Here is a 13511-nt window from a genome sequence, read left to right as displayed (position 1 = left end):
CAGAAGAGTTGGTGACGTACTAGTAAAGACAAGGCCTAAGTGTCAGTTCTTGTCTCCTGTTAGCTAACACAAGGTAAAATCCTAGTGATGAAGCAAGAGTTAGCAGGTCAAAGTAGAGGTTAACTTGTGTTAACACTACTATGGGGCAGCCTGGAGTTGCCTGTGACCTGCTCACTCATGTTAAAACTGTGAACTGCCTGAGTTCGCAGGTCACAGACAACTCAAGGCTCCCCCATGGCCCCTACTTCAACCTGCTAACTTGTGCTAAAACTGGTAACTACCTCTTCTATGGTAGGATTTTACCTTGTATTAGGCACTCTGTTAGCTAACAGGAGGAAAGAACACATCTTACTGAATGTTATTCGCAGCCCAAAGGGAGCTATATTCTGCTGAGCACCAGTAACTCCCTTGAGCTTTGGGGGAGTTACATGTACTCTCCGCATCCTGCAGGGGGCTGAATTGCACACCTCTGCCCCCCATAAGTCTGTGGGAGAGGCTAAGAGGAGAGGAAAGCTACACAAATATCCCCTCCCAGAGTTTCTTCCTGATTATCTTTTCACGGGGACAGGGACAGGATTTGCACACTGCCCCCTCCCTCCAACACACACACACATTCCCACAATGAGCTAGGGAGCCTGCCCCCAAACCGTGTAGATCCCAGAAGGTCTGCAGGTAGCCAGAACTGTTGGCAAAGGCATCCATGTGACTTCACTACTGCTCTAGAGCCCTGGTGCATCTCCCCCAGTCCCTGGCAGGAGCGCACTAACAGAGATTCCCATGGCCACCCAAATGAGGCCTGGGTTGGGAACTGGGGTCTGATGTATGTGCCCTGACCCCCCCCCGATACTTACCATTGGGATGCTCAGTCTGTGCCCTTTCTCATGTAAATCCCATACTTACTGAGGGCCCTCCACAGAGCAGGAGATAAGAAGGGAGCTGTTATCAGGAGTCAGCTGCCACATACCTCTTCTGTTTGGGAAGGGGGAAAATCTGTGTGGAGGCAGATCATGGTGTGATGTAGGCCAGGATTTAATCCTGAGCTACAAACCAAACCCAGCATTGATTGAATTTTCCAGCAGGACAGTGCCTCCTTCCAATATGTTTTCCAGAGCTGAAGAAATAAAACAACTGCTAGAATGATTAAAAACAGTATCAATTTAAAAATGAGAAACTTCCCAATTTATGTTGATTTATATTACAGTAGCATCTAGAAGCCCCAGACATGGATTGGAGCCCCATTGTGCTAGATGCAATGAACTTACATTTTTAGGAGACGTTTTTCATCCCAAAGGAACCCCAAATTATTTATTAACTTTTCTAATTATAAAGCATAAGCTATTTTTAAAAAGCAAGGGAATTGGATGCTGTCAAGGCTGATTCCCCATTCTGGCACTTTGAGTGCAGAAGGTGAGGGTCTGCAAGGACTCTAAAAATTAATACTGGCCACTCCAGGCTTGTGTTAAACTCCCAAGGTTACAGCTTTTCTCTGACCTTGGATGGGTAGATGCTGCCACCACCAAATGGAGAACCCCTTGGAACTCAGGAAGGCACACTTGGGAATTCCTTCCTTTGGGGTACCCTCAAGCCCTTTCACCCTGCTCCAGGGAAGAGCCAAGAAAGGAAAACAAAGAAATCATCTGTTGTCACCAGCTAACTAAAAACATGTACACAAACCTCTTCAGACACAAAAATCCAAATTCTGTTAGTAAAAAAGGTAAATTTTATTAAAAACACAAAGAAAGAAAATACATCTGAAACGTAGGCTTTTGCTAGATTTAAAAAACCACATACAAAAATTAAACATCAGGAATAACCTTCTTGAGGTCCAGCCTAAAGGTTACAAGCTACACAAAAGCATTTGGGGTTTGCACAGAGTCCACAAGCCTTACAGAAATAAAATAAATAACCTTATTCTTGTCTTTCTAAACATTCCTGATCTACTTACATATTTGGGGGTTTTCAAATAAGTAGTTCTAGATATGATCTGATGATTTTCACATCTGGCCTTCAGCTTCTCACAGTGCAAGTGCTCCCCTGTTCCCCTCTTCCCCGGAGAACAACAGACCCACAAAGGGAAGTTTTTTCCCCACTTTTAAAAGTTCTAGCTTTCCCATTGGCTCTCTTGGTCAGGTGCCCACTCCCTTTTCTTCATCTGGAGACTTTTTTTTTTTTTTAACTCTTTACAGGTAAAGCAAGTAGAGAGCAGCTACCAAGATGGATTTTATAGCTAACGGGCTGGCTGGGTGTCCATAAAAGGGAACTACCCCTCCCCTTCATTTATCACAGATGCAGAAACCTCTAACGCAATATTAAGATTGTACAGTTGAAATAAAATTGGGAAACTCAAAATGTTGGGTACTAGCAGCAAAATAACTCAGCTGCATTACACATAATATTTTATATTTGTTTTTATGATTTAATATAATTGTCTTTGTAGTATATACCATAAAATTAAATAGGGTGTCCAAGAAATGCTGTAGTTCAGATTGACAAAACTTTCAAAAGAAAGCAGTGCACCATACCCGACTTGTTCTCAGGTTTGGTCAGTGTGTGTCAACGGCATCATTAGAGACATTTCCCCCTTTCTCTTGCTATAGGTAGTTTGCAAGTTCTTGAAGAATCCCAAACTGCCAGACAAATTATTGCTACAGAATGTTTTCCAGGCAGTAAATGTCTACTACAACTACTCAGGAGCTGCATCGTGCCTTAACACATCTCAGAGTGCCACAAGGAATCTTGGGCTGACGGGCTGGTACTATCAGGTACATACACAAACCTTTTCCAAAATGTCCAAAGTACCAAAGCTGCTGTGAATTCTCAGTTCATTCTGTCAGAATCTTTTAATGTGCATTAATATATGGGTGCAGATCCTTGGTTGCTGTAAACCGGCATACCTTCACTGAGAAATCAACACAAGCTGTGCCGTTTGCACCAACTGATTGTCAGACTTCATTTTTTCCAAAATCAAGCTCGTCTAGAACTCAATAGGAATGTGTCAAGGGATTATCATTAGCTTTTGTGAACAGTCCTGGCCTTCCCAACAAAGGAGTTTGTGTTAGATGATCTCTATGAATTAGACTGTGATCTTAAAACATTATTTCAGTCTCTTTCTGTGAAATCTGTTAACAGAATGTGAACATTATCTTGAGCTGGTATGTATGGTGGTGAATAGGGTGGAACCTTTTTAATGACATGAGTAATATGTCTTGGTGACCTGCAGATATGCAGTAGGGAAAATCGTCAAGAATTAAAATAATGAATGTTTATGGCACTTTTCATCTTTAGGGCAAAAAGCACTTGACAATGAAAGGTCAGTACCATTATCCCCATTTTATAGGTGGGGAGACTGCGATATATAGAGGGGAAGTGACTTGCACAAGGTCACACTGCAAGATAGCGGCAGAGCGGGGAACAGAACCCGGGGCTCCTGGGTGTTTGACAATTGGTTTAAGATTCACACCAACATTTGTATTAGAAGCAAACCTTTAAGTTCCAGCAGAAAAACCTGAATTTGAGTCCATGTAAATTTAAAAGGGTAAATTGATTCTGGTTTATTCAAATAGAACCACTTCTGATGTGTCATCTGGCTAGTGGTACTGAGGTCAGTGGGAAAGGCAAGTAGTTCGTGACTCAGTGTCTGCATTTTAATATGTAGCAAATATCTATTGTTATGTAAGGCATTGAAAGAAGTCCTCCTTTCCAGTACAGCTATAGCCAGAACTAACATATTTAAAGTGTCCCACAGAGTCCATTGTTACATTTTCCTGCCTTGCCTTCCAGGCTTGCACAGAAATGGTGATGCCAATGTGCACAGATGGTGTCAATGACATGTTTGAGCCTAGGAAATGGAACTTCCATGACTTCTCTGAAGAATGCTTCAAACTGTGGAAAGTGAGACCTCGCCCTTCCTGGATTCCTTCTGTGTATGGAGGGAAAAACATCAGTTCACACAGTAACATCATCTTCAGGTGAGCTTACTTCAGCTTCTGTAACAATCCCCCTCTACCAGCGTGAGTTGCTGGTGGGGATAGAATCTGGGGCTCTGAGCACCAAAACCACAACCCTCTACCACATTTTATGTCATCTAATGTGTAGCCGTAGCCAGGAGTCCCCAGCTGAAGTTGATGGGAGTTACATGTGCACCTCTGAAGGGTGAATTTGGCTTATGGCTTTGTGGAGTGTGGCTTTGTTTCTGTGAGGAAATGTTCTTGTCTCTCCACCTGTAAATGTGGTAATTGCCATAGCATCCCAGGACGGTAATGCCATCTAGTTCTCCAGCTAAATTAGAGCGCTATCCCTTCCCCGGTAAATGGAAGTCTAAAAAAAAAAAACTTCAACACCAGGAGTCTTTTGCCCCATCTGTCACCCTGAGTCACAGCCTCTGCTGTGGGCTGGAGCAACCTTCCCTCCCTCAGCTGAATACAGGAGAGCTGCCACCCACCCTCTTTTGAAAGCCTTATCTTTGGGCCCTGAAAATGGAAGCTAGCATTTGGGTCATGTCTCAAGCCCTCTGTTCTCTTGGCCAAGGCCTGAGTTTCTTAATTTCCCTCTGGGATGTTGACTGCCCAGCCTCACACACCCCCTTGTTGGGGTACTCCAGGAATACTGGTTGTTGCCAGCCCCCGGCTCTGCCTGTCAGCTCTGTCACCAAGTCCACATCAGCTTGCCCCTTCCCAGGGTTCCTTGCCCTTCTGTCTGTCTACTAGGTCTCTATCTGGCCCCCTTTGACCAGTTTCATTCTCAGGCCCTTTTAGCAGAGATTCTGGGGGCCTTCTGCCAGTCTACCTCTCAGTATAGAAACTAGTAGCCTAATCTTTTACAGCTCATCTCCTAGTCTTTGTAACATGGGGAATGATCTTTCTTTTAATAAGAAAATGAGGGGAATATAAATATAATTTGGAGTATAGACTCCAAACTCACAAACCGGCCCTCCTTTCCTAACACGAGACAACTTTCAGCAAACAACTATTAATCATTGTTTCTTAAGCCGCTGTCTAGATTTCTTCCCTCCCTTTATTTTTAGAGAGAGAAAGCTAGAAACTCTGATAGGGAGATCAGTCTTCCTTCTGACGCAGCACCCAGTGATTGCCTACCACTGGCAGCTCCCCGAGAGACTTCTTGTTTTATTGTTCAAGTTCCTTTAGAAAAGAAACTTCTTTAAACGAAAGTCAGAATTAGTCTTTGGGACCTCGTAAATAGCTGTGTATTTTAAAAATAAGGCATCCTGTCTTGAATCAGGGATTATTCTCAGGATTTCAGCCTGTGACTTTGGTCTCTTAGCTCCAAAAGCCTATTGCTTTTCTCTCTTATTAGTCTCTTGCTGTTCCTTCCCCAGCAGGTATCTGCTCCAAAGTTTAAAACTATGCTTTGATGGAAAACTTTCTTTAAATGATAAAAAAAAGAAAAAAAAACAACCTCAAATCATCTAGTTTAGTTCCTGCAAATTGTTCCTTGTTCTTAATAAGATTCCAATTGTACAGTATGATTCTGCTTTAGAAATTGACAGATGAGCAAACAAACATATTTAAAGTATGTTTAAGCATTTATGCCAGCTCAGGGCATTTGAAACCAGAAAAGCTTTTGAATGAAAAAGAAGTGCTTTACAGACAATACTTTGGACCACAAGCTGAGCTGTTTCCCTTTGGACAGGCATATTATCAATGCCATATATATATAGCACCTTTTATCCTGAAGGGCCACAAAGGATCCCTACACCCACCATGGAGATGCAGCCCCACATGGAGTAAAATGCAACATCTGTTTAACTGCAAAGCAACTGACACAACAGTTTTAGGACAGTGAGTGAAGCATACTATATTGGAATGGAACTGTTGGGTGGATTTTCTCCAGGCCAAATGTAATTACCCAAATTGGAATTTGGCCAGGATACTGGAACTGATGTGTCTACTCCTACAAAAAATGCGTTGAGATGCATAAGAAACAAAAATGCTCATGACTTCTGCCCTCTTATCCAAAAGATGACACCCTCAGCAGCAGTGTCCTAGAGCGCCGTGCTGAGGCATTAGTCAGTATTGATTCAGAGAAATCCCCAGCACCACTTCTGTATCTCCTTGGAGATCTTCCATCAAACTCTCTCAGCTTGTGAATGCTACTGAGACCACAGCCGATGCGGTATGGCTCTCCAGGAGAGTACACCTTTATTACAACTTTAGTTTTGTGAGCTTGGTGTTTGCAGCGACTCTTTCGCTCTCAGCAATTCTCATACCAGAGTGTCTTATTGGAAGCTATTCAGTTTTTCAGTTGTCATGGCATGAAACCTTGCATCGTGGTGGAAACCATACTTTAATCCCGTTAACACGTGGGATTGTAGAGTTTTTGTTGTGAGTGGCTTGTTTCAGAGTGGTGATGTCAGATTGTGAAGGCTCCTCCCAGCTGCTTCTCCTGGTCCCTAGGAGGGGCAAGGGGTGAGGGAGACAGATGAGACTGGTCTGAGAAGATGGGTTGAGAGCTTCTCATAGGGATGTTTCTTTAGGGTCAGGGCCCTTTAGGAAACTCTGTTTGCACTGTCAGTAGTGGGCAGTGATGGCAGGGTTAAAGAACCAATGATGGGGGTGGGAAATAGGAACGCTACACTGGAAACTTGATTTTTTTCAAGGCCTCACCAGGATCCTTGTAGATGATGATTTGCTTTGGAACTTGTCCCTCAAGAAGCATTTGTAACCATGTAGTGAATGGAGAGGAATAGCTGACTCCTGGATATTGTTTCACTTGGATAAAAATGAGTGTGTGCTTGAATTTATTCTCTTGTATTCTCAGACTCTTTACTTGCAAGATGCTCGGCAAAGCACTTAAGCTTAACTTTAAGTCTGCATTGAAGTAAATAGGACTATTCATATGCTTAAAGTTAAGCACATGCTTACCTGCCTTAGTGGATCAGGATCCTAGCACTCAGCACCTTCCAGGATATAGCACCTACTGAGCATTGTTTCTCAATCTACATCAGTGCTGCCAATACCATCACTTGGCACATTGGCCAAAATCGTGGATGGAGCAGCCAGACTCTCCCATGAAAGCCAGGGATGGTGTTGTTTTCCTGCTGCATGCTTGGATTTCTTGGTCCCACTCATGTGGAAATTAAAGTCCATGTACATTTTGGGTCTCTCAGCAACTCAACCTACTGTTGCTAAGGCCCTGGGCTGATTCAGGCGACCTTTTAAATCAAATGCATTTTGCTTATTGTGCAGCTCTGTGCGTTTTGTTTTGCAAATACAGAATGTTTTTTTTCCTCCTGAGCCATGTTAAGATTTATTGAAATTAGAGGTACCGAGAGAGATGCAAGACTTTCTGTATTTTTCCACTGAGGAAAAACAAACACTATAATTCAAACAAAGACGGTTACTCACCTTTGTAACTGTTGTTCTTCGAGATGTGTTGCTCACATCCATTCCAGTTAGGTGTGCGCGCTGCGCGTGCACGTTCGTCGGAAACTTTTTTACCCTAGCAACTCCAGTGGGCCGGCAGGTCGCCCCCTAGAGTGGCGCCGCCATGGCGCTCTATATATACCCCTGCCGGCCCGCCCGCTCCTCAGTTCCTTCTTGCCGGCTACTCCGACAGTGGGGAAGGAGGGCGGGTGTGGAATGGATGTGAGCAACACATCTCGAAGAACAACAGTTACAAAGGTGAGTAACCGTCTTTTCTTCTTCGAGTGATTGCTCACATCCATTCCAGTTAGGTGACTCCCAAGCCATTCCTAGGCGGTGGGGTCGGAGTGAGAAGTCGCGGCCCGGAGCACTGCAGTTCCGAAGGCCGCATCCTCCCTCGACTGCTGGACCGGGGCGTAGTGGGAAGCAAAGGTGTGGACCGATGACCAGGTCGCTGCCCGACAGATTTCCTGGATGGGCACACGGGCTAGGAAAGCCAGCGACGACGCCTGCGCCCTGGTAGAATGCGCAGTCACACGGCCCGTAGGGACATGGGCCAAGTCATAACAAGTCCTGATACAGGACGTAACCCAAGAGGATATCCTCTGGGAGGAGATAGGAAGACCTTTCATACGATCTGCTACCGCCACGAAAAGTTGGGGGGATTTTCGGAAGGGCTTAGTCCTCTCTATGTAGAACGCGAGAGCCCTACGGACATCCAGCGAGTGGAGCTGCTGCTCCCTGCCTGAGGAGTGAGGTTTTGGGAAAAAAACCGGGAGGAAAATCTCTTGGTTGATATGAAAGGCTGAGACCACATTGGGCAGAAAAGCAGGGTGTGGCCTCAGCTGCACCTTATCCTTGTGGAAGACCGTATATGGGGGGTCTACCACCAGAGCTCGGAGCTCCGACACCCGTCTAGCTGAGGTGATAGCCACTAGAAAGGCAGTTTTCCAAGAGAGGTAGAGCAGGGAGCAAGTAGCTAACGGCTCAAAGGGGGGTCCCATGAGCCGGGACAACACCAGGTTAAGATCCCAGGTTGGAGCAGGGGGACGGACGTTAGGGAATAAACGTTCCAGCCCTTTAAGGAATCTCGACACCGTCGGGTGAGAAAAAACGGAGCGACCGTCCGCACCCGGGTGAAAGGTGGAGATAGCTACTAGGTGGACTCGCAACGACGATAAGGCCAGACCTTGCCCTTTGAGGGACAAAACGTAGTCTAAGATTTCGGAAACCGAAACTTCCATAGGGCGGAGATTTCTCTCTACGCACCAACAGGAGAAGCGCTTCCATTTCGCTGAATATGTGGCTCTTGTGGACGGTTTCCTGCTGCTCAAGAGCACCTCTCTCACAGGCGTAGAGCAGCGCAGCTCTGAACCAGTCAGCCACGCAGGAGCCACGCCGCTAGGTGCAGCGACTGCAGGTCTGGGTGACAGAGGGTCCCGTGGTCCTGGGTAATCAGGTCCGGATGAAGGGGCAGGGGAACTGGGTCGGCTATGGCCAAGTCCAGCAGCATGGTGTACCAGTGCTGCCTGGGCCACGCCGGGGCCACCATGATCACGAGAGCCCTGTCCCTGCGCACCTTCAGGAGGACCTTGTGGACCAGAGGGAACGGGGGAAATGCATAGTACAGGTGGGTCGACCACTGGATGAGGAAGGCATCCGCTATCGACCCCGGCTCCCTGCCCTGAAAGGAGCAGAACGCTTGGCACTTCCTGTTCCCCTTGGACGCGAAGAGGTCCACCCGGGGATAACCCCACCTCCGGAAAATGGAGAGAGCGACGTCCGGGCGAAGGGACCACTCGTGTGACAGGAAGGATCTGCTCAATCGATCTGCCAGAGTGTTCCGTACTCCAGGGAGGAAGGAAGCCCTGAGGTGAATGGAGTGGGCTACGCAAAAGTCCCAGAGACGTATCGCCTCGTGGCACAGGGAGGAGGACCTGGTGCCGCCCTGCTTGTTGATATAGTACATGGTCGTCGTGTTGTCCGTGAACACGGCGACACAACGACCCTGAAGCTGATGACAAAACGCTTGACAAGCAAGGCGGACCGCTCTCAACTCCCGTATGTTGATGTGGAGCCCCACCTCCTCCTGGCACCACAGGCCCTGTGTCCGCAGGGTCCCTAGGTGGGCCCCCCAGCCTAGATCTGAGGCATCCGTTGTCAGGGATACCGATGGCTGAGAGGGGTGAAAGGGAAGACCCGCACATAATACGGACTGGTCTAACCACCAGCCGAGAGAATCTAAGACCTTCTGGGGGATTGTGACTAACATGTCTAAAGGTTGCCTTTGCGGCCTGTAACGACTGATAAGCCACAGCTGGAGAGGCCTCATGTGGAGCCGAGCGTAGCCGGTCACAAAAGTGCACGCCGCCATGTGGCCTAACAGGGTTAGACATGTCCTCACTGACGTCAATGGGGCTGACCGCAAACGTTGAACGATCGCCGCCATGGTCTGGAACCGTTGCAGAGGCAGCGAGGCCCTGCCCACAGTGGCATCCAAGACGGCCCCGATAAATTCCACCTTCTGCGTGGGCCTCAGAGTGGACTTGTCTGTGTTTATCAAGAGGCCCAGACTTGCAAATATGGCGGTGATCATGCGGACATGGCTGTTGACCTGCTGTTCCGACGTGCCCCGAATCAACCAGTCGTCCAGATAAGGGAACACGTGGACACGGTTGCGCCGAAGATGCGCCACGACAACTGCCATGCATTTTGTAAACACCCTCGGGGCCGTGGACAGGCCGAATGGGAGGACTGCAAACTGATAATGAAGAGCCCCCACAACGAAGCGGAGAAAGCGTCTGTGGCGCGGCCAAATGGCAATGTGGAAATACGCGTCCTGCATGTCGAGGGCGGCGTACCAGTCTCCCGGATCCAGGGATGGAATAATGGTCCCCAGGGATACCATGCGGAACTTCAACTTCACGAGGTATTTGTTGAGTTCTCGCAGGTCGAGGATAGGCCTGAGGCCCCCCTTGGCCTTGGGGATCAGAAAGTAGCGGGAATAAAACCCCTTGCCTTTCTCGTTTTCCGGAACCGCCTCTATAGCTCCTTTGCTGAGGAGCGTCTGCACCTCCTGCCGAAGGAATTGCTCGTGAGAGGGGTCCCTGAAGAGGGACGAGGAAGGAGGGCGGGAAGGAGGAAACGAAACAAACTGCAGGCGGTATCCCGTCTGCACCAGGCTTAAGACCCAGCGGTCCGATGTTATTTGGGACCACGCCGGGAGGAAAAACGAAAGGCGGTTTGAAAACGGGGGGAAAGGATCCATAGGGGAAACTGTTACCGCGCCCTCGGGCGCACCTTCAAAATGAAGGCTTAGGACCAGGCGGGGGTTTTGAGGAGCCTTGGTTCTGCCCCCCTTGGTTCCCAGACTGCCTGCGCCTGCCGTTCCTGCCGCGGCGCCTGTAAAGGTCCTGCCGCTGGCGGAACTGGGAAAACGGCCTACGTTGTTGCTGTTGTTGCGACCTAAAGGGTCTACGCTGCGTCACGGGGGTGTGCATCCCGAGGGACCGCATGATGACCCTGTTGTCTTTTAGACTCTTGAGTCTGGGGTCTGTCTTATCGGAAAACAGGCCCTGGCCTTCGAAAGGAAGGTCCTGTATAGTGTGCTGGAGCTCCGGCGGAAGGCCGGAAACCTGCAGCCAGGAGATGCGACGCATCGTAACTCCTGACGCAAGGGTGCGGGCAGCCGAGTCCGCAGCGTCCAAGGAGGCTTGTAAGGCCGTGCGTGCGACCTTCTTGCCTTCGTCCAAGATGGCCGTAAACTCTTGGCGAGCATCCTGTGGCAGCAGCTCCTTAAATTTGTCCACTGCCACCCAGGAGTTAAAGGCGTATCTGCTCAGCAGGGCCTGCTGGTTAGAGACCCTGAGCTGCAGCGCCCCAGCCGAATACACCTTACGGCCAAGGAGGTCCATCCGCCTGGCCTCTCTGGACTTGGGGGCCGGAGCCTCCTGGCCGTGACGCTCCCTATCGTTCACCGATTGCACTACCAGTGAACCGGGAGTCGGGTGAACATGTAGATATTCATAGCCCCTAGAAGGGGCCATGTACTTTCTCTCGACTCCTTTCGCTGTCGGAGGGATGGAGGCCGGGGACTGCCAGATAGTATTGGCATTGGCCTGGATGGTCCGTATGAAGGGCAGGGCGACCCTGGTGGGAGCATCAGAAGAGAGGATGGTGACAATTGGGTCCTCTATCTCCGAGACCTCCTCTGCCTGCAGACTCAGGTTTTGAGCCAATCGCCTGAGGAGGTCCTGGTGCGCCCTGAGATCCAGCGGGGGGGGACTGTTGGAGGAGGTACCCGCCACCGCCTCATCCGGGGAGGAGGATGATGAGACCCCAGGCACGATAGTGTCCAACTGAGGGTCTTCCTCAGCCCTCGCCTCTGCCTCCGGAGCCACAGCGGAGTCCTGCTGTTTGGACCCTTCGTCCCCTTCCGGGGAGGGAGGGGGGCGAGACAAGGAGGCTTCAGGGGCCCTACGCTCCGCAGTCGCCGGTCTAGCAGGGAGCTGCTGGGGGCCCTGGGCCTGATGGTATGCCCAGGGTGTCCAGAATCCCCACTGTTGTGGGCCTTGGTCTTGCAGCGGCGGATCCCCGAACAGCGCCGCCTGCCGGTCGGTGCCCAGCGCAGACCCACTGTCCGTCTGGGAAGATACGGACGGCTGTCTCGAGGGCCACGGCGGGGCCGACCCCGGATGGTAAGGGTCTGCGCGGGCCGGCACGGAGGATCGTCTCGGTGCCGGGGACCGGTGCCGGGAGTCATATCGGTGCCGGGACCGGGATCGGGACCGGGATCTATCACGGTGCCGGGATCCTGATCGGTACCGGGTGCCGCTTCGGTACCGGGACCTGCCACCAGCTCGGTGCCGGGAGGTCGACCGGGACCTGCCACCAGCTCGGTGCCGGGAGGTCGACCGGGACCTACCACCAGCTCGGCGCCGGGAGGTCGACCGAGACCGGGACCTGCCACCAGCTCGGTGCCGGGAGGTCGACCGGTGCGGCGAGTAGCGTCGGGACCTGCTCCTGGAGTCGCGGTGCCGGTGTCGCCGACTGGAGCCTGACCGCGACCGTCTCGATGCCGACCGTTGCCGCGAGTGCGACCGGTACCGCTGAGGGGAGCGGTGCCGGGACTGCGAGCGGCGTCGGGATCTGGAGCGCCCAAGACGTCGGGACCTGGATGGCGAACGACTGTCTCTGGGCGGCGCCGACAGCATGGGCTTGCCTCTGGACACAACCCGCACCGGAGGTACCGGGGGTGGCAGCCGAGTGGGCTCAGTCAGGGCAATAAGGTCCCGAGCCGAGGCGAAGGTCTCCGGTGTGGATGGGACCACTATCTCAACCCCAGATCTCATGGGGGAGCTCGGCGGCACCGGACTCAACGGACCCGCCGGGCCCGGAGTCAACGGTGCTGACGGTGCCGGCGGCGCCGCGGCCGATGTCGAGGCCTGGCGCTCAAGCCGGGTCTGCCTGGCCGGAGTATCAGACTTCGACGGCCTTGGCTCTGATTCCGGTGCCGGAGAAGGTCGGTGCCGGGGAGTCTTCTCGGTGCCGGAGCGATCCGGTGCCGGTGCCGATACCACGGCCTGCGAAGCCGACGGGTCAAGTGCCGCCTCCATTAGGAGAGTTCGGAGCCTCTGATCCCTCTCCTTTTTTGTCCTCGGCTTAAAAGCCTTACAGATGCGGCACTTGTCAGATCTGTGCGATTCCCCGAGGCACTTCAGGCACGCTTCGTGGGGATCGCTGGTAGGCATGGGCTTCTTGCAGGCCGCACACTGCTTGAAGCCCGGCGAAACAGGCATGAGCCTGGCGCCGGGTGCCGGGAAGGGCTAAGCCCCCGGCAAAGAACTACTTAACAACTATTTAACTAAACTATCTACTTAACAAACTAATTAACAACTATATGGAACTAGAGATAAACGATAGACAAGCGATAGAGAACTAGGAGAGCTAGGGACGTGGAGGACAGCTAAGCCGCGCTCCACAGTTCCAACGACCGACACGGCGGTAAGAAGGAACTGAGGAGCGGCGGGCCGGCAGGGGTATATATAGAGCGCCATGGCGGCGCCACTCTAGGGGGCGACCTGCCGGCCCACTGGAGTTGCTAGGGTAAAAAAGTTTCCGACGAACGTG

The 13511-nt window shown here is 50.8% G+C and overlaps 1 protein-coding gene across 4 annotated transcripts in view; it reads left to right on the top strand.

Annotated features, from left to right (window-relative positions):
• PRCP (prolylcarboxypeptidase) overlaps nt 1–13511 on the top strand; it is a 76947-nt gene that overhangs the window by 57886 nt on the left and 5550 nt on the right. For all 4 annotated transcript variants that reach the window (XM_030558372.1, XM_030558368.1, XM_030558384.1 and 1 more), the window contains exons 7-8: nt 2598–2762; nt 3781–3968. In XM_030558372.1, coding sequence (XP_030414232.1) covers nt 2598–2762; nt 3781–3968 — 353 coding nt within the window. The remainder of the gene's footprint in view (nt 1–2597; nt 2763–3780; nt 3969–13511) is intronic.

Source organism: Gopherus evgoodei, chromosome 1, assembly GCF_007399415.2.
Source record: "Gopherus evgoodei ecotype Sinaloan lineage chromosome 1, rGopEvg1_v1.p, whole genome shotgun sequence".
Classification (NCBI taxonomy): Eukaryota; Metazoa; Chordata; order Testudines; family Testudinidae; genus Gopherus; species Gopherus evgoodei.
This window is presented reverse-complemented; position numbering and strand designations above follow the sequence as displayed.